The sequence below is a fragment of the Dermochelys coriacea genome, chromosome 10 (genome assembly GCF_009764565.3).
Source record: "Dermochelys coriacea isolate rDerCor1 chromosome 10, rDerCor1.pri.v4, whole genome shotgun sequence".
Classification (NCBI taxonomy): Eukaryota; Metazoa; Chordata; order Testudines; family Dermochelyidae; genus Dermochelys; species Dermochelys coriacea.
The window spans coordinates 8,626,776-8,647,172 of NC_050077.1; the positions used below are offsets into that span (position 1 = coordinate 8,626,776).

At 49.8% G+C, this 20,397-nt stretch overlaps 1 protein-coding gene across 4 annotated transcripts in view; it reads left to right on the top strand.

Moving 5' to 3' along the window:
- Nucleotides 1–19,662, top strand: part of MAP2K3 (mitogen-activated protein kinase kinase 3) — a 59,651-nt gene extending 39,989 nt beyond the window's left edge. For 2 of the 4 annotated variants that reach the window (XM_038420072.2, XM_038420068.2), the window contains exons 5-13: nucleotides 6,161–6,274; nucleotides 6,990–7,109; nucleotides 7,699–7,815; nucleotides 8,109–8,160; nucleotides 9,788–9,915; nucleotides 10,838–10,915; nucleotides 14,340–14,479; nucleotides 15,586–15,631; nucleotides 16,468–18,239. In XM_038420072.2, the coding sequence (XP_038276000.1) occupies nucleotides 6,161–6,274; nucleotides 6,990–7,109; nucleotides 7,699–7,815; nucleotides 8,109–8,160; nucleotides 9,788–9,915; nucleotides 10,838–10,915; nucleotides 14,340–14,479; nucleotides 15,586–15,631; nucleotides 16,468–16,551 (879 nt within the window). In that variant the 3' untranslated portion in view covers nucleotides 16,552–18,239. Of the gene's footprint in view, nucleotides 1–2,367; nucleotides 5,767–5,994; nucleotides 6,275–6,989; nucleotides 7,110–7,698; nucleotides 7,816–8,108; nucleotides 8,161–9,787; nucleotides 9,916–10,837; nucleotides 10,916–14,339; nucleotides 14,480–15,585; nucleotides 15,632–16,467 lie in introns of those variants that run through there. The other 2 variants (XM_043493724.1, XM_038420071.2) reach the window with 2 other exon arrangements.
- Nucleotides 19,663–20,397: the final 735 nt, after the last annotated feature.

Below are 20,397 nucleotides of genomic sequence, written 5' to 3' on the forward strand. Positions count from 1 at the left end.
AGAACTGGGTCTTCTGAGCCCCAGTCTGTCTCTTTTAGGCCACCGGCCCAGCAATGCTTATGAGAATAGAGCAGGGCTCTGCAGGTTCCCTGCTTCTATCCCAGATGGCGGACAACGAAATGAGCCATGCGGGTTTGAGGGACTTTAAAAAAAAAAAAAAAAAAAGTCATGAAAATTAATGGCCCATGGATAGCATTATGGGATGGAGAAATTTGCATGCTGGGAACTTGACCCTTAGCTTCCAAAGATCCCTGGGCTAGTCATTTTTTATCACACAACACGTTGCAAAAATTTCCCAGAAGACATTGCGCTTTGTATGGATGCAAGCGATGTACCAGCTGCAGTGGCCGAATGCCGGCATCACATGCATCGACCAAAGTTGGTCGTGTAGACGTGGCCTCGCTTGGGTAGATCACTTTGGGATCCTGCAGGATAGAAAGTCTTGTGCTGGGTGTGCAAAGCTGTTGTGCTTCTAGAACAAATCCACGTTCTGCAGAGACCAGACACAATCCCCTACCTGCAGGGCTAGGATTACAACCCTGATCTCTCGTCCCCCACTCCGCAGGCCTGGGCTGCTGCTTGAGCAAGCAGAAATCTCCCTCCCCTGGCAGCAGTAGAAGGGCTCTTATCCTCTCTGTGGCTACAAGGCAGTGTGGCAAGTCATGTGGCTTGCTTCAATGCCTGCCTGATCACATTGGACTGCACTGAAGCCATGTGTGAGGGAATGAGCTTCCCTGGCTGTGTGAAGCGCTGTGCAGCTAAAGGGCAGAAAGTGAAGGACCCTTCCTCCAGCGTGCCGAGCTGCAGTCAGTCCGAGTGAGCTCCATGCACTCTCCCTAACAAAGCCCCGCTTGTGTTGCTAATTTCCAGGGCTGTTCATTGCAGGTCTCTAAAGAGAAGCCAGGCCTGGGTCTTGCATGGTGCCATAACCCTTCCGTGTCTCCACACCTTTCCTCCTCTGTCTCCCTTGGATTTACCCGGCGATGCCTAGTGCTCTAATGAAAAACACCAGCTGGAAATAGTTGTTGCCTCTGCTCGTTCGGTCTCTTGTTACGGGCCCTCCTGGGGCTGGGTCAGGCTGTTTGCAGTGGGGCTAAAAATAGTGCCTCGGAGGAGAGCTATAACTAGCTGTTTATCTTCCATCCTGGGCAGGTGGCAAGTCAGATAAGATCTGGATCTCCAGCCCTCTGTGCGCCGGGCGGGGGGAAGGGGAAGCCTGCCTTGTTCCCACAAAATGGCCCAATTGCCTTTGTTTGAGTGGCCGTTGGGTACTGCGCAGGTTAATGGTTTGCGGGAGGAGGGGGTGGGGTGGGGGGAAGAGATGCTTTGTAGCAGCCTGGCAGTGCGGCGCTCTAAGGGGGCTGGAGCTCAGGGAAAGGACTCTCTGCCTGCTGGTCTGTTCCCTTGCCCTGTGGCTCTCCAAGCAGTCCCAGTGCAGAGCCGCACACTGCCTCCCTACTTTGAGAGATACTAGATGCTGCTGAGCGTGCAGCATACATGCCGCTTGCCCACCTCGTTTTAATTAAACAAGTGACAGAACTGGCTGGCCAGAAATGTCCCCCTCCCCTCCCCTCTCCCCCAGCAGGTGCATGCGGCCTCTTTCTCCTCAGGCTGTTGTGCTGTGGTATGAGCGTCTCTACAGGTTCTTGACTTCCTCTTTGCGTGCAGGAGTCTTGCTTTGGCTCTCTGTGACCCGGAGTTTTGTGCTGCCTGCACGTCAGACTGGAGCAGCATGGGGGCAGGGAGGGAGCATTGAAGCACCTGCAGTTGTGGCTGAAAAACCCAGCCATAGTCCACTGTGTCTTTGCAAACCATAAATATGTGCACCGTGGTCCCTGCTCTAACCCTAAACCAGCCCTGCCAGGCGTTGGCACAGCAGCGTGGAGGGGATTAGTCCCCCTGCACCCTGGCGGGTGGGAACTCAGACCATGGCAAGCAGCAGGGAGGATGATCCTGGCAGAACGCTGTGCTGGGAACTCCATTGGCCCTTCATGCCGGGGGGAAGGAGTCGCTGGCTTTTGGAAGTGGTTCATGCAAACGCCCGAATAAAAGAATAAACTGGAGCGCTCACTGAATGGTTGCTCTGGAGGCAGCACAGATGCCCTCTTGGGAGCTGGGAGCCTGCTGCTGCATGCTTGATCCGCTGGCACCGATGGGAGGCAACCCCTTGGGTAGTGATTTTCATGGGTCTCCGGTCAGCCTAACTCTGCTTGCTGACCTGCCCCCTGCCCTAGCCAGCTCCTTCCAGGATGTGCTGTATTGCAGGGGAAGCGGCTGGCGACTTCCTGTGCTGGGCAGTGCATGCCTTACGGCTGAGTTCAGGCATGGAACTCCCCTGCTTCCTGGACCATACGGGGACCAGAGTCATCTGGCTTTAGTGGACGGTGTTGAGAGTTAAAAGGCACCGTGTGGTAGAGTTCTCCTTTTGACCATTACACAGCTCGGTGGCTATGCAGAGAGGGCTCTTTAGGCCCAGACGTACACTGCCCGCCTGTCTTCAGCACACAGCCCTGTTTCCCCCTCTACTCTGGGTGTAACCTGCAGGCATTGTTTCTGGAGCAGAGTCCTCCCCCTTGTGCAACAAATGTCTTACCTTACCCGCCCTTCCTCACAGCTTAGCTTTGACTCCTATGTAAACAGTTGATTTCCTGAAGACCAAAGCAAAACCAGGGGCCATTCCAGTCTTGTCTTGCAAAGGAAGGGCTGCAGCTGGCTGGGCGGAGTGCTTGCAGCTTCCTCGCACAATTCTCAGGGCAAGGAACCGATTGGTCTTTGTTATGCTGAATGGGTGTGTGAATAAATCTTGGGGGAGTAGCCCATGATTACGTAGGAGAGGAAGGATAATCTAGCGGATGGAGCTGTGTGTTGGGCTCAAGAGACTGGGGATCAGCATGGGCACGTGCTCCCTGTGTGACCTTGGGCAAGTCACTTAGTCTATCCTGGATCTTTCCGTCCCCTGTCTGTTAAATGGGGCATCACAAGGATTACATCCATTCACAGTTTTAAGGTGCACTGGTACCAGGGTATGATGGCCATATAATATCTAGATGGAAAGTAGGAGAGCCCTGGAGTGGGTGAAGACAGTACTCTGCCATCACCAGCAGCCATGCAAGTGTCCTACTTCACCAGCTATGTTCCCCTGTTTAAATTCTCCTTTGCCTTGTAGTAAGAGCCATAATGTAACAAACTTGTTGATGCAAAGAGCAGAAGGGGGTGTCAGCCCTTTCTGCTCCTCACTGTTTATAAAGATGGCTGGAAAGGTGTGTGTTTAAAAAAAGTCTCAACTCTTAGAAATATCAGGAATGTCAAGTCTAGCCTTCATCTCTTTGAAGGAAGCTCTGTTGAGTGACTCTCAGATGTGCAGAAAGCTATCCCAGCCTAGGATAGAAGGGATGAGTGGAGTTGATGCTTTCTTTTAGGTGTTAATTGCAACAAAGTTAAACAGTCTCAATTAAAATCGCTTCCTTGATTAACCAGCTTTCACTTCGTTGGTATGAGGGACATTACAGGAATTGCTAGACTGGATCAGATCATCTGGTCCAGGAACTTGGATCCAACAATAGCTAGTAGCAGTAGTTTCAGAGGAAGGTGCAGGAGGTAGTGGAGGGATAACCTGCCCCCAAGGAAGTCTGTCCCTAACCCCAATTAGTTAGAGGTTGGTTTATGCCCTGAAACCTGTTTGGATCCTTCTAGATCTCAGGGTTTTTTAATCCATGTTATTATAAAAGTGTACTCTTGTTATCCATCTCCAATCTTCTTTTGATTCCTGACAATCTTGCTAGTTCTCCAGCTGTCCAGAGTCTCCTAGGGTAGACAAGCAATTGCAATCTTGGGTATCGACAACAAGATGACTATTAATGTTTTTTTGGGGAGGTGAGGGAAGAGTCAACTTTCAGACCTTTCTTCCTAAGAAGTGTAAATAAGGCAGAAGCCCCTTTTCCCCATTTGCCTTGAATATATGGGTACACAGATACACAGATGATGATGCATTGTTCCCTTAAAACAAGGGACTTCTGTAAGTCTTAAGGCCGGAGAGTCAACATTTTCTCTCCCACATCGGTTCACCCAACTAGAAAAATGAAGGTCCATGATCAGTACTGAATGAAATTCCTTTCGCATCCTTGGGTACATGTCGGTATAAAGCAGCAGAAAGTGGAAGATCACTTGGCTAGCTGCGATGCGCATGCCCGTTGATAAGGTTCCCTAAAGGTCTATTGATTGAGCTTCTGTAGCAGCACATTTGCTGCTTGGCTGGAGTCTGAAAAGTTTTCAAAGCAGGATGGGGCAGGCTTATAGAGTTCCATAGTTCCTAGGATTGCTGGAGGTCATGCTCGGGTCACAGCTGCACCCAAGGTTGACCTATGGCTTCCCCGAATTACCTGTGGAACACAAGATGGCGCAGGATAGAGCGGGCCTGGCTTTCAGCTCAGGTTTGCTGCCTATTCAGCCACTATAGACACATCCTTGTACCAGTAATTCTGATATGGAGAAGCGTGTGTGTCGGGGGGGAGAAACCAACAGCGTTAGCTGCCTTCTGCAATGGCAGTTTGCCATGGCTGGGCTCTGACTGCCAAGTGGTTGTGGGGGCATTGGGCTTCATACAGGTCCTGGGGAGGAAGGCAGCAAGGAACCTGCTTTCCCGTCTTGGCCATAATCTCTGACATGGGGCTGGGAAAATATACAGTATCCCGGCTTCTGTAACAGCCAGCATATGTCTTCATATGTGTCTCCCCACCTCAAGGCGGCTGCGGAGTTCACCTGAGGTGGCTGGGTGGCGCCAGTGTGTTTAATTGTTTTCACATGTTTGAGCAAAGCCACTTAGTGAGAGCAAGGTGCGGAAGCGCTTGGTGGAGGTGCTGAGGCAGGGAAGGGGATGGTTCACTGAGCCCAGCTTGCTGTCCTGTTTAAATCACTTTACAAAGGCAGTAACCTAGCAGCGCACGGTGCAGTTGCAGTCTTTAGCGTACACTGTGTAGCAAGTTATGTGCTGCTCTCCCAGCCACGTCTGCTTGCAGTGGCGTCTGAGTCTCTCATGTTAATATTGTGACATCGCAGACACACGGTCTAGTTAGTCCTTGTCTAGCGTGGAGTGCTGGCCCAGTCTGTGCTGTCTAAACTGTGAAGAAATGCTTTAGGTGAAGTGTGTCCCAGCCAGTGCATGGAAAAGCCCAGTCTATGCCACCACTTCATGGATTGCAGCTAGCACCTAGTGTGACTGGATTCATGCTGGGAGATTGTCAAATGTGGATATGTTTCAATAACTTTGGACAGAGCCAACTTCACAGGGGTCTGGTAGGAGAAGGCTCTCTGATGCCCTGAATTCAGACTTCATTTCACCCACTGGATGCTGTTGGCCCTAAGCAGGTCTTCCCTTTGCATGGTAGCATCTCCTGTGCAGTGACAATGGGTACGGAACGGGACTAAACAGGATGGTGCTGGGTTTCCAGCATGGTTGGGCATATCCAATGGAAGCTCCACAGTGTTTCTCCTCTTATTTGGTAGGAAAGTTGTGGTGGGACAAATGAAAAGTGGGCTACTTAACCTCCTCTGCCCTTGCCCAAGCTAAATGAAGTTGTTTGTCTGACCTACTTACAGACACAGCGGTAAGTGGGGACGAAACCTGGGACCAAAATTATAGGCCTATCACGTGAGCCAAAGAAGTAACTTCACTAGCTGTGCATCGGCAGCAGGCTGTTATAGTACTGTGGGCCACGTCTAGCAGGAGTCATGAATGAACTGAACCAGTGTGTTACGGTCCCATCAAAGGTTTCAGAGTAGCAGCCGTGTTAGTCTGTATTCGCAAAAAGAAAAGGAGTACTTGTGGCACCTTAGAGACTAACAAATTTATTAGAGCATAAGCTTTCGTGAGCTACAGCTCACTTCATCGGATGCATCCGATGAAGTGAGCTGTAGCTCACGAAAGCTTATGCTCTAATAAATGTGTTAGTTTCTAAGGTGCCACAAGTACTCCTTTTCTTTCTGGTATCACCAAAGTGAATGTCTGGGGTGGACGCTTCAGGTCAAAGCTTGGTTCTGTGGTTGGTGTCTATTTTCGTGTGTGGCAGCAGGGGGAGGGATTGTCGCTCCTCCGCTCTTAGTCATGTTTCGTCCATCTCTTATCGGTGCTGGTGTAGACGGTGATGTGTCCTCTCTCCTACAGAACTTTGAAGTGGAGGCTGATGACTTGGTGACCATTTCGGAGCTGGGCCGTGGGGCCTATGGAGTGGTGGAGAAAGTACGGCACGCGCAGAGTGGCACCATCATGGCTGTCAAGGTGAGAACATCGCATTGGGGTCTCCCGCAGTGGAGCATGAGGCTCGAGAGAGCAGGGAGCAGCTCCTCTAAAAACCCAGTCCAGCGCCCGTTGGAGTCGATGGAGAGAACCTGAGCGACTCCTCTGGCTGTTGGATTGAGCCCCCGTCTCCTTGGGTACCTGGGTGTTAATGAGATCCTGCGTAGCTCTGTGTGTGACTCCAGCATTCCATTGGTGGGGCTGGATTTGGGGAGGCCCTGACCTAGGCGTGTGGAAAAACATGAGCAGAACCCACCTTCCTGTAGGGAATGCAGCGCTTCTCCAGCACCACAGGAAGCTCTGAAGCATTTCAAAGCTCAGTGCATGACATCGCAGCCACTTGGTTCATGCCCTTGGTCACCTGGACCTCCTGTGTAGGCCATTTGGATATCTAAGTGCCTGTTCAGGGGCTAGCATGCTTCAGTGCCTGCCACGGAGTCCACCAATGGTAGCGGAGACTCCTATCCCTCAGTGGTACCCAAGTACACTACCTGGAAATCTGGGACCTATGCATCTAAATGACCTAAGGTGTGGGTAAAATTCTGTCCACCAGCACTGCAGATGCAAGATAAGAGGCCTAGTGAAGGTTAGGCTAACAATGGGGCCCTTAAAGCTCCAAGCACTTAATGGGAGGTCTGAGGTGTCACGTGTGGGCCCAAGAGCGTAACTGTTGGCTAACGACTTTTTTCTTTCTCAGAGAATCCGAGCGACTGTGAACACTCAAGAGCAGAAGAGGTTACTGATGGACTTGGACATCTCCATGAGGACAGTAGACTGCTTCTATACAGTCACCTTCTATGGAGCCCTCTTCCGAGAGGTAATGGGGCAGTATTAGATCTGGTGTGCTCTGGCAGCTCAGTTCTTAACCTGCTTATGGTACAGGGGTGAAATGGTTTCTTGAAGAACCCCATATCCAGCCTCTCCTGGCCATTCTGCGGGGGCTGTTTCAGTGGCTGGTTGGACTCCAGCATGGCACAGATCTGTCAATTCTCCGGAAAGAGTAGATCCTAGGCCACCATATTACATCCACCAAGTGCAAAGGAGACTGGGTGAGAAGGGGGGGTAGTCTCTCTCTCCTCCACTGTCCCACCTCTGATTCAAAGCCCATTGCATCAATGGGGATCTTTCCAGCCATGTCACTGTACTTTGGAGCAGGCCCTAAAACAGTACTCGCAACGATATCTTAAGTGCAGCTTTGGCCCATATGTCTTCATCCGGCCCATGCCCCAGGCAAACATGAAGCTTGGATACAGAAGGAGCTGCTGCTTACAGCAACAGCTTACAGGGTTTCCCGCATCAAAAGGGCAGGGACTGCCACCTTCATTTGATCTCAGGGTGATTCTGTGCAAGGAAATTCCTCCTCCCTCCTCCTCCTCTTTCTCATGAACTGCTTCTCCCCTCATTAGGGCGATGTGTGGATCTGCATGGAGCTGATGGACACCTCTCTGGATAAATTCTATAAGAAGGTGCTGGAAAAGAAGAAGACGATCCCTGAGGATATCCTCGGGAAGATCGCTGTGTCTGTGAGTGGCTGGCTTTCACTCAGAGAATGCTGGGTGGTGTTCTTCGGTACCATCCCCCTGCCGACCCCACCTTTGGGCTTGGCACTGGGGCATGCTGCACAGGTCCTAAGCATTGTGACATTCATGTGAATGCATGGAGACCACGCGTTGCCGGCTCTGTTGCCCTTAAGCTAATGGCACAAGCCACCTGTTTGAACACGTACTCGTTTAGAAGCTGGTGGTGGTGTTGCTGGGAAAGGCTTACTCTGTGAGGTTCAGTGTGTCTGACAAGTTCTTTCTCTTCTGATCTCTAGATTGTGCGAGCACTGGAGCATTTGCACAGTAAACTGTCAGTGATTCACAGAGGTAAGTGCTGGGTGACTAGAATGACATGCCTGCATGATTCTCTCTCTTTGGAATCCATTTTAGAAGGGCACAAATCCTGTACGATGCTGGGTGTGGCTGGTCTCCTGGATTCATTTTGCAGAAGGTGCTCAGAATCCTGAGACAAGCTTCAAACCTAAGGGCCTGACCCTAAGGGATGTTTTGCACCATGACTCATTGAAGTTGTTCCTTATAACTAAGGCTGCATGTCCGTCACAGAAGTCACAGATTCCGTGACCTTCGTGACTTCTGCAATGGCTGGTGCTGGCTCAGGGGCTGCTCGAACCCCCAGCACTAGCAGGGGTCCTGGGTCACGTGCCCCTGCCCGCACCCCCCCCAGCACGAATAGGGGTCCTGGACCTTGTGCTGCTGCCCCCTCCTCCCCCCAGCACCCATGGCGCCCCTAGATTGCCCTCCCAGAGCACCCGGCCCAAGTTTTAGTTAGGGGTATATATTAAGTCATAGACAGGTCATGAGCTGTGAATTTTTGTTTACTGCCCGTGACCTGTCCATGACTTTTACTCAAAATGCCCATGACTAAAATGTAGCCTTATTTCTAACCCACCACATGATTCTGTGCCTTTTCCCCTTTCTAGCTCGAATGTTTAACAATTTTATTTCCACGTACTTCCCACTCTCACAACCTCAGCTCCTGAAGAATGAACATAAATTGCAAACCGTTAGAAAAATTCCCTCAAATTCCTTGCAGCTGGCTGGGGGCTGAAGGATGAACTCATGGCTAAAACTCGGACTGGAAGTCAGGAGACCTAGGTCCTCTTCCTTGCTCTGCTATAGCAGAGGCATAACCTTGGGCAAGTCACTTATTCTGTCTGCGCTTCAGGTTCTGCATCAGAGGAGATCTGTCTGTCGCCTAAGGAGGTAGAGCAAGGGTCGGCCACCTGTGGCTCCGGAGTCATATGCGGCTCTTCGGACGTTAATATGCTGCTCCTTGTATAGGCACCAACTCCGGGGCTGGAGCGACAGGCGCCAGCTTCCCAGTGTACTGGGGGGTGCTCACTGCTCAACTCCTGGCTCTGCCACAGGCCATGCCCCCACTCCACCACTTCCAGCTTCCTCCCTTGAGCCTGCACTACCCTTGCTCCTCTCCCTCCCTCGCCCCCCCCCCAGCCTCCTGCATGCCACAAAATAGCTGATCGGGAGGGAGTGGGAGGTGCTGATAGGGCGGGGCTGTCAGTGGGTGGGAGGTGCTGGGAGCCGGGGTGGGGAGGAGCTGATGTGGGGGCTGCTGACGTATTACTGTGGCTCTTTGGCAATGTACGTTGGTAAATTCTGGTTCCTTTTCAGGCTCAGATTTGGCCACCCCTGAGGTAGAGGCTTAGCTCATTGTCTTGGGGTATAAGGTGCCATAGAAGTGCAAAGTATATTAAAAATAAGAGCATATAATCTAGGATCAGTGGGGCTTTTGACTTCTGGTATTGTTTCCTTTGGCTTATCCTCTCTCCCTTGAGTCAGCCAGAATTCCCAGCAAAGTCTCTGCCAGATAGGAACATTGACTTCCTGGTTTTAAGCCTCCTTAATTCTGTAGACCACTTCTTTTGTGCTTTCTAAATGGAAGGTGTAATCCACTCCATCTCTGTAATCCTGTTAGATGTGAAGCCTTCCAACGTTCTCATTAATAAGGAGGGCCACGTGAAAATGTGTGACTTTGGAATCAGTGGCTACTTGGTGGACTCCGTTGCTAAGACCATGGATGCTGGCTGTAAACCCTACATGGCTGTAAGTGTGTGTGGATGCATAATCTGGTCTGTCATCTTGAGCCTGCATTCTGCCTTGGATCAGCTGTGGGTGGCTCTGTCCCCTCCCCAGCTCCTAATTTTAAGTAGGAACAGAATGAAAACAAACCACTCGCCCACTCCCCTTGGCCTGCCCTGAAATTGAACCACTCACAGAATGTTCTCTGGGGGCCCCGATTCAGCAAAGCACTTGGTTTAACTTGAAGCATGTAATGGGCCCCATTCAAGTCACTGCATATCTGTATAATTGAGTCAGCGGGGTTACCCGTGTAGTTAAGTCTGGGCTTTGTTGGATTGGGCACCAAGTGTTCTCTGTAACCCAGGCTGCTCCCCTGCCATCTTCTGTCCTCAAAATAGCACAGGGAATCGTCTTACTAGCCTGGCCGTTGGCAGAAGATGCCTGTTGGCTGGCTGCCTCATTGGCTAGACAGTGTGCTGACATTTCTACTTACTGAGCTAATCAGTATTGTTTCACTGCTTGCCTTGTCCTCCCAGCACCCCACCCAGCGTTACCCACCTGTTGCTGTCTTGTTATATGTGCGGACTGTACATTCCTTGGGGCAGGAACTGTCCTTTTCTCAGATGGATGCACAGTGCCTCGCACCAGGAGAGCCACCATAACTGACGATATTGGCAATTGCAATTGAAGCCATTTCTGGGAGTTTGAATGTGGGGAAAGAAGAACAAAATTAATGTGGATAAGGCTGATCAAGACATTGCTTTGATCAGTCTTGTTTAGAGGTAACCTTTTCTCGGGGGAGCCTATACCTTAACATCAGCCCATGGGGAGCCCACCTAGGCTGGGTTTCATAGTTCAAGATATACGCTGGTAGGTGTATGTCTGTCTGTCTTCTACGTTGGGCAGATGAGATGAGTTGAATGCATCTTCCATCTTGTCATTACAGCCCGAGAGAATAAACCCGGAACTGAACCAGAAGGGCTACAACGTGAAGTCCGATGTGTGGAGTCTTGGAATCACAATGGTAATGGTGCTTGCGCTCTGTGGTCTGTATGACCATGCTGGGGAGAGCCTACCTCCAGCTTCTAGCCTGGTCATGTTTAAAGCGGTTTGGAAACTCACCCCAGGAGAATATGTTCCAGTAGAGGCCAAATCCTAAGGCCAGTTCCTGTTCACGTCTATGGGAGCAGGACTGGATGAAGACACAGTAAGGGCCTCGGGGTTTGGCCCTCAGTGGACTTCTTGCATTCCCTGGTACAGCTGTTTTGCTGCCTGGGGCAGTGGTTTTCACAAGTACGTTGGGCAGTATCAGGTTAGCTCTGAGCCACCCTCTGCTGCAGAGGGGCTTAAATCCCTTGGCAGGCAAATGAAAATGTCAGGCTGGGCTGTGGGCTCCCAGGGGTGTTGGGTCCAGACTGGCTCTGCTGATGAAGAGGGTGCTGGTGCCGCTTGTGGGAAGCCAGGAGTCCAGGCTTTTAACACCACATTCACGGCCCTGCCCACACTCCAGTTCCCTCTTGTGCTAGTTGGGGGCATGGTCTCCATAGCTGGTCACAAGGAATGGGGTTCAGTTTGTACCCAAGCAGCGACTGTTCTGCCAGCACAGCTGTTTGTACCATGTGCCTGACCTGTGTAGCAGTGCATTCTGGGAATATCTGGGCCAGTCATGCCATAGTGCCCAGAGAACAGGCACACAGAGTAGCAGGTGGGTCAATGTGATGTGGGATATGTCACTACCCAGAGAGCTGGGAGGAAGGAGGGTCAGCCCAACCAGTTACAGAAAGCACAGCTTTGGGGATCTGGGTGTTGCAAGAAGTGAGTTGTACCCGTCTCAAGACCTCTTGTGGGTTCCTCACCCTCCCCAGCTACTCTCATGATGCGTGGACACAGGGAATGTTTCAAGCCAGCCATGCCGCTCACTGATTATAAATCTGATTCGTAGTAGTGATGGTTTAGGGTAGCTTATCTACCAAGCGTAAGAAGCTGCTGTTTCAGTGAGCATTTAAAGCCTTCTGGCACCAATGGACGAAGGAATCCCGATTCTTGGCTCAAAGAATTTAAAGCCTGGGAAATGTTTTCTCCCCTTCCAAGAGATGGAGAGGCTGAGGGGATAGTGTGGTTTGTTTTGTTTTTTTAAAGGATTTCCCCCATGCTTTTAACTGTGACATTCATGAAGTTGGTTTGTGCATGTGGCAAAGGACGGCCTTTGCAAATGTTACCCCCGCACTGCTAAAGCAACCTCCAACACTTGCCTGTTTGAATTTGCATTCAGTCTGGAGCTGAGCTGAGCTGATTGGACACCTGTGCAGCAGCCTGGAAATGTGATCATGCTTCAGTTTTCCTCCCAAAATGCAGGAAACTGTGCAATGAGTGATTGTGTGAATGAGGAAATCTATTGGCTTATGTAAAAGCTCCACTGAAATGTTGCCAGCAGGCAGCTGATTTTTGCCCCAACCTGTGTGATTCTTACTAATGTCTTCCTCTGGGCTGGCTTCCTGTTTTTGTAACCTAGTGGCCAGCATGTATTCAGGACTGTTGGCTAGTACCAAATAGGGTCTTTTCGTGGGTGGGTTGCACAGTTTTCTGGCAGCGGGAATCTGAATCCTGACTGGTCACCAATCATGAGACCAAAGCCTCCTGAGGCTGCTGCATTGTGTGCCCAGTGTCCCTGTGGGGTGTTGGAGAGCTCATTGAGGGCTCCTTCTTGCCCTCCCATCCTGGCATGTGCCAGGCAGTCAGTGACTCTTCCAGCAGGTCACAGTGCCTGTCTTAATCCTCTGTAACACGGTGCTATCCCTCGCAGCACTATTGAGAATTTTTACAGGGCAACTCTCATTGTAGTGATTAAGGACATAAACGGCAGAAGCTAAACTTAGCACAGCTTGCATCGGGCCATGAAGCTGGCTAGACTCTGGCTTCTACTCATTCCAAACCCTTCCAGAGCTTGCTCTGCCACTGGCCTGCAGAGTTCTCCTTTAGGAGCCAACCGCATGAGCCTCCTAACTGAGTTTAGCTGCCGAGACGGGGTTTGTGGTGATGTACCTTAAAGATACAGCTGTGGCCATGGACCCAGAGGAAGGGCAGCGAAGCTGTCTAGAGATGTGGGAGAACTTGCAATCAAAGGGAGAAAAGAAATGCTGAGTGTTTAGATCTGAAAAAAGAGCTGGAGGGCATCAGCAAGTATGTGGGGAGTACTCAGAGCGGATCAATCCCTGTTCTTATTGTCCTTCCATTGCATGAGCTCCAAGTTACCATCAGACTTAAAAGAAAAGAAGCCTCTGGAATATGCTCCCGCAGGAGGCTAGAGATTTTTGTTGGGTTTGACTAGGCAGCCTGACTTTGACCAAGAACACGGGAAATTATGCAGGCCAGGGTAGAGGTGGTTGAATCTCCTGATTCTGTGCATAAGCCGATCGCCAAATAAACATCCTTTCTCTACGTGGCCAGCATTACGTGATGCCTCTGGGTGCCTGGGAGGATTTTGCCTGCCTCTGAAACATGGAGCAAAGGCTGCTGATAGAGTAAAGATAGCAGGTTTGGTTGATTCACGGTCCAAACTGGAATAGCCGATTCTCTGCTAACTAATTCTCTTCCATTGGCTTTCCTATTCCATGGGCGTCTTTTTGTGTAGGTTTCAGAGTAGCAGCCGTGTTAGTCTGTATTCGCAAAAAAGAAAAGGAGTACTTGTGGCACCTTAGAGACTAACAAATTTATTTGAGCATAAGCTTTCATGAGCTACAGCTCACTTCATCAGATGAAAGCTTATGCTCAAATAAATTTGTTAGTCTCTAAGGTGCCACAAGTACTCGTTTTCTGTTGGTGTAGTAATATTCCCAGTGGGGGTTAGTGTAAACTCAGGAAGGTGTTAGGAATCTTAAAAGATGCCCAAATGCCACGTGATGGACATGTTGAAAATGGGCAGAGTAATACCAAAGGGGCCAGCTGCAAAGTAGCTCAGAACTGCCTCTTGTTTTTCATGGAGAACCTTTTTAAAAAAAAAAAATCCTGTTTTCAGAATTTCCTAGGAGAACATATAATATATGTGGGTGAGAAGCCAAAACCTGGAAAAAATTGGAGTTATGGAAAAGCACTTGAGCTTCTGGTTTCATTTTTTTAATGAAAAACAGGAAAGTTTTGGCAGGAAACTTTCATTTTGGCCAAAAAGTTCATTTAAAAATGTCACCGTTTTTTCACCGAAACAGTATCAACTGCCAGTGCCCAGTGTACACTTGGGGTTGTCGGCCTGTAGCTGGTATACTGTATTGCTGTAGTGTCTAGGAACCTAAGTCATGGCCCTGGACCCCTTGTGCTAGTGCTGTAGAAACACAGACAGTCTCTACCCCAGAGAACTATCTAAGTACTATGATGCTGTGGAGCAGTCTGAGGATATGGACATGCAGTATAGCCAATTCCTCATGGCTGTTTTTTTCCCCCCCCTTCCCCCCTAGATTGAGATGGCCATTCTCCGCTTCCCCTACGAGTCCTGGGGCACCCCCTTCCAGCAACTCAAGCAAGTAGTAGAGGAGCCTTCGCCCCAGCTTCCTGCTGATCGCTTCTCAAAGGAGTTTGTGGACTTCACAGCACAGTGGTGAGTGTCTGAACTGAACCCCATCGGTCTCCTGTCTGAGCCTACAGAGACTTCCCAATGCTGAGTGCTGGTCTCCCGTACAAAGCACAAAACTTACCTTTACTCTGCCTCGGGACCCCCGTAAGTCTTTCCTGTCCCCTCGTCCCAAATCACCACTGTCCTGCAATCCGTGCCACAAATGCTCCACAGATCCGTTTGGTTTCCTGCCCTGATTCAGCTGGGCTGGCTGAAAAGGAATAGATTGCTCTTCCGCTTTGTATGGTTCACCCTGTTGGAATTTCGGTGGTGATGTGTTCAGCTGCAGAAACTCAACCCAGTTGCAGCATCCTGGTGCGTCTGCTGCCCAACGCTGCCTTTGGCTGCCACTTAGAATTAGGTTTCAGAGTAGCAGCCGTGTTAGTCTGTATTCGCAAAAAGAAAAGGAGTACCCGTGGCACCTTAGAGACTAACAAATTTATTAGAGCATAAGCTTTCGTGAGCTACAGCTCACTTCATCGTGAGCTGTAGCTCGCGAAAGCTTATGCTCTAATAAATTTGTTAGTCTCTAAGGTGCCACGGGTACTCCTTTTCTTTTTACTTAGAATTAGGTGAAGGTTGATCGTGACTTTCAGAGGGTAAAGCACATCTCAGCTATGCTGGGCTTTGTGCAACTTTTTAAATGCACCTAGGATTTGCACCGCAGTAGCCTTCGGCTCTTAACTGAGCTATAGCTGGGCCTGTGATTCTGGAATAGGTATTGGCATGCGTCTGTCCTGTTGAGTGGTACCCAGACCCTCTTACACTGGGCATAGCTTGCATGTGCTCTGGCTGTACAAGGTAAAAGGGTGAGCTTTTCATGTGACTGATTGCCAGGTCAGGAACGTCTTTGCGTCTGACAGTGCTTTCCTATTTGTCTGCTTAATTGATTTGCTAGGCTCTTTGGTTCAAAGCCAATGTGTGTGTAATCAAGGGGAGTTAAGAACTGATAGTTGCCTAATAGAAAGAAGGGGATGCTGGCTAGTGGTCTCCCTCTCCTGTCCCATCCTGAGGTGCTATTTAGTCCATGGACAGCAAAGATGAAACCACTGTGTCATGGACGTTTTTTTTTTTCTTCCCCCCCATTCCAGCTTAAGGAAGAACCCTGCAGAACGAATGAACTATTTAGAACTTATGGTGAGCATGGATTTTTATTTTTTGATCTCACAAAATCTTGGCCTGTAATTAAAGCTAAATGAATAGTCAGTAAGTGTTAGACCAGTGGTACAACACGCTACACAGCTTAGTTTAGACTCCGGGCTGTCTGTACACTTTGAACTCTTTTGCCAAGTCCCAAGTCAGTGACCTGGAACAGGTGCGGGTTAAACAGGCATATTGAGGTGTCTGCCAGCCAGGTGCATCATGGGTATTCAGACTTCAATCCCTTCACCACCTTCTCCTGTCACCTCTGCTGCTGGCTGGCTTGGAACAATCTCAGCTGTTGGTGTGACAGCTGCTATCGTGGCTGACGCACCTGTGGTTGGACTGGGGACCTCCAGAGCTAAAAACATGAGCTTCTACAGCTTGAACTAGTGAACGAAGGCTCCCTAGTTGGGGCTGTAAGAACCCAGCTAATCTACTGACCAGTACAGAGGAGGACCTGTAACACACACCCATCAGCTGGTTACACTGGCTTCAACCACCTGTGATGCTGTGTGGTTGAGTCATCCCCAATATCTGACTTTTGTCCTAGAATTTTGCATGTACTTTGAAAGCAGAGGTCACAAAGTGTGCAAAGAATCTGTTCAGCTTAGTGTACTCTGAGATTCAGCCCAGGGCCTCAGACCTGCTGGCTAAAAGGATCAATGTACCAGCCTTGGGCATTCTTGTTGTATTTGCCTAGGGGGGTGGAGGGGGAGGGGCGTGGGGAGCTACCACAATGTATTGCTGACTTTGTGACTCCTGCCACAATTGTGTTCAGTGTTGGTCCTTCCTCATGCCCAAGCTGACCCCGTCCTGGTTCTCGTTGGCAGGAACATCCTTTCTTCACCTTGCACAACAACAAAGAGACTGACATGGTCTCCTTTGTGACAGAGATCCTCGGGGAAGATGCCTAACTCACCAGCCTCACTGCCACGTACAGTCACTTCAACCCAACGCCCTGGCTTCCCTGCACAAGAGAGGAGGCAGACTCATGTTCACAGTGGTTTGCACAAATTGCATCTCCCCAGCCTGTGTGCGTCTCCAAGCCAGCCGGGCGCGGGGGCACTCTGGTTTTTATCACCTGTACGCTGAAAGTTACACAGGAAGGACCTTGTGGAAATGGACACACACAGTAGTCAGTGCCGTTACTGACTAAACCATGGGATGGAGGGGGCTCGGGAGATGACCTGCTGGTGCCAGACATAACTCCTCAGTTGTGTCAGGGGAACCAGACTCCTGTGTATCTGAGCTGAGGAATCTGCTATTCCTGAGGATGGGGCGGGGGGAGTGTGAAAGTGCCCTCCCCCAATACCATTCTGGTGTGGCAGTGAAGAGTCCAGAGAGTATTTGCACTCGCTCCCTCCATTGTGCAGCAGAGTCGAGAGATTCTTCTGGCACTCTCTAATCTCCTGTACCTGCCTCTCCGGGGGTTGGGGGGTGTCTCTTCCTGAGCCACCAGGGGCCTGAGGGTGCACAGGCTGCCTCTATCAGAGTTCAGTCTTCTTCTTCTGCCTTCCCTCAAGCCCTGCCCTCCCCACCCGGTACCCTGGCTGCGGGGATCCCACAGGGCTGTGTTCAGAAAGGGGTCTGTGGAAATCTGTGCACAACTGCAGTGTGCTGCTTGTGGAAGAGGTGGCGGGGGGTGTCATGGCTCCAGGATCAGAGTCGGGGGGTGTCATGGCTCCACGGCTGAGGTGCCCCTCCCTTCCCAGAGCCCTCTTGAGGCAAACCCACAAACAGGTCAGGCAGGTCTCCCGAGACTGTTACAGTAGAACCCCCTGTTCCCCCTCAAAAGCCTGTTCAAACAGTCCCAGCTTGTTCTAAGCTCCTGAACCCACGCTCCCTGGGCAGCTGCGTTCCCGCCTCGGATCAGTGACCCACTTCCCCACTCACACCGGCCAGTGGACCCCTGGCCAAACAGACATAGGCCCATGATATTTGGGGAGAGGATTCCATGTGCAGCCCTTCCCTGCCTCTTCCCCCCCCCCCATAGACTGGGCTGGGATTGGCTAGGCAGTTAGGCGGCCAACTCCCATTGGTAGTCAGTGAGTTAGGTGCCGAAATCTCACCCTCAGTGATGTTTCAGATGTTCAGAGGCTATGACTTGCCCCCCTTCCCCTCTGCCCCCTGGGGCTGGGCCCTCCCACCTGGAGCTCAAGAACTGACCCAGCACTGTGACTCTTGTTCATTTCTGAGGTTGCTTTAATACCTATTCGGTCCCGTGTTAACCAAAAAAACCAAAAACAAAACCACCTTTGTAAAGCCAATGATGTGTCGAGGTGGTGGTGGTAATTGTACATTTGATGTGTATATATAATGGACTTTGTAACTCATTTCCTAGTTTTAATTGAACTAGCTATAAATTAAACCCTTTCCTTGTGGGAGGAGGGGGCCTCCCCCTTCCTTAACAAATCCACTGTGAAAACTAGATGATGGGTCCCCCCTCCCGCAGCCATAGAGGCCTTTGAATGGGCCAGGGAACGGAGGAGTTATCTGACTTCTGCTGTATGTGATCACAGAATGCACATGCCATATGTGGATGATGTTTTTAAAATGGAATGAGTTTTCTGATTTTTTTCCTTTCTAATACGTGTGTGTGTGTGTGTGTATGTGTGTGTGTGTGTGTGTGTGTGTGTGTATATATATATATATATATATATATATATATATATATATATATATATATATATATATTTTTAAATCACTGATGAACATACAAAAGTATGTCTGGCTAATGGGTTGGTGAATGCTAGCAACTTTCTGGTTACATTTGGGGGGGCCAGGATGGGTCACAACAAGGCGTAAGAATTGTGGGGTAGTTTGGGTTTTGTTGATAAAAAAAATGCATCTTTTTAACCAAACCTCTTTAAAGACGACTCTTGGAACTTTGTACGTGGGAGATCTGGCTTTCAGGGTGCAGCTTCGTTAACTTGTCCTCTGCCCCTTTTATTAATCAGGTTCCCTAAGTTCATGGCTCTTGTAGTTCTGCTGCATAATCAATCTCAGGGCTTCTCTACAAGGGAGTAGAGACTCCCCTTGTGTAGCTCCCCTTGTGGAGACTCTATGCTGGAATGAGTCACTTTTATTTCATCATAATTAGTGCACTTCCAGAGCAGAGCAATTATTCCAGGATAAGTTGACTTTACTGGAATAGTGTCCACAGTGGTGGTTTTATTGCAGAAGTTCTGCAATAGCTATTCTGACTAATGTCCCATTTTAGACCATCCCTTCCACAACCAGCGCCGTTTATTGACTGGAGATGGCTAAGCCCTGCTCTGTTCTATGGTTCAAAGTACCTTTTTAGATTTACCTGTTGTAAGAAAGGGATTTAACGCTTTCAGCTACTCCTTCCTCTCACCCACTCTGCAAACCACCTGGAACTCTCATGAAACTTCTTGTAGGTGCAACTCTACAGGCTTGGGATGGCAGCTTCGCTGCTGAGCTGTACGATTGTATTTTTCCCTTGTTGGTTAGTTGGGATTGTTTTATTTTGACTTTGAGCTCTTTTCCCTCCTTTATTCCCCCCCCCCCCGGGTATTTTGGGGATAGGTTGTTTACTGCGTGGGTTTTGGATGCCTTTCACCTTGCCTGATAAAGCCCTGCCTCTGGTTGGATTCCAACTATGCTTCTGATGGCCTGGGAAGGACTTTCTTTCTGCCTGTGTATGGGGAAATCCCATCTGGGGAGCAAATCTCACACTCTGTGACTGACGTGATGCCTAGGTATTGTTCTCACTGCCTGCACCGAGAGTAAATCTCGCTCTGGGTTAGTTAAATTTTATTTCAGCTTTACCGTTCTGGTATGTGCCCTTGTTTTCTTCCACTCCAAGGCCTTTATTCTTCTGGCTCTGTTGCTTTCCCTCCGTGGATTGGTGGAAGAACTCCAAGTAACGACTTGGAACCCAGCTGAGCTTGGAGAGAGAGAATTGTTGCCATGAGAGAAGGCCCTCTCACCTTGTACTTATGAGAATGGTCTGTAACAATTAACTTGGTCATTGTTTTCAATAAAATAAGTCACCAAATCAGCTTCTCAAGAGCTTTTCTTGGAACATCAATACTTGCTCATTCCAGCTGCCCCTAACAGTTGTCTGTTTTCAGTGTTGGAGTTGATATTGAAACAAATGAAGTGTATTACAGGAATGCCCCCTCCAGTTGGAGCCGGGTCCAGTGGTGCTAGGCGCTGTTCAGACATATACCAAAAGGCAGCTCCTGCCCCAGAGATTGCAGTCTTAATTTAACACATGACAACACAGCCAGGCAACAAATGGGGAAGGTCAGGGCAACAGCGGTATACAGTTTGTAGAGGTACTGGTATAAGCAGTGTTGCCTAATGGATAGAACATTAAAGTGGGATTCAGGAGACCTTTGTTCTGTTCCTGGGCTGCTGAGGGACTATGGGTAAATCACTGTCGCTCCGTGCCTTGGTTTCCCCACCCGTGCAATGGGGATAGTGACACTTGAGCTGCGGAAAGCGCTCTGAGAACTATGGCTAACAAGCACTAGATAAGAGCTAGCTTCTGTTATTGTTAGTCATGCTCAGTAACCAGAGTCCCAACCCCGCCCCGGTTTGGCAGAATGGAATTTTAAGCTACTTTGAGGAGGCCAGAGGTTAAATAGAAAGACTCTGGCTAGAACGACTGTTTTAGCAGAGTGTGGCCCTACACCAGCTAGCAGGGATTCTCTTGGCTGTTGATTGGTATTGTGGTAGTGTCTGGGGCCCTGCTGTACCAACATCGCACAGTCCCTGCCCTGAAGAGCAAG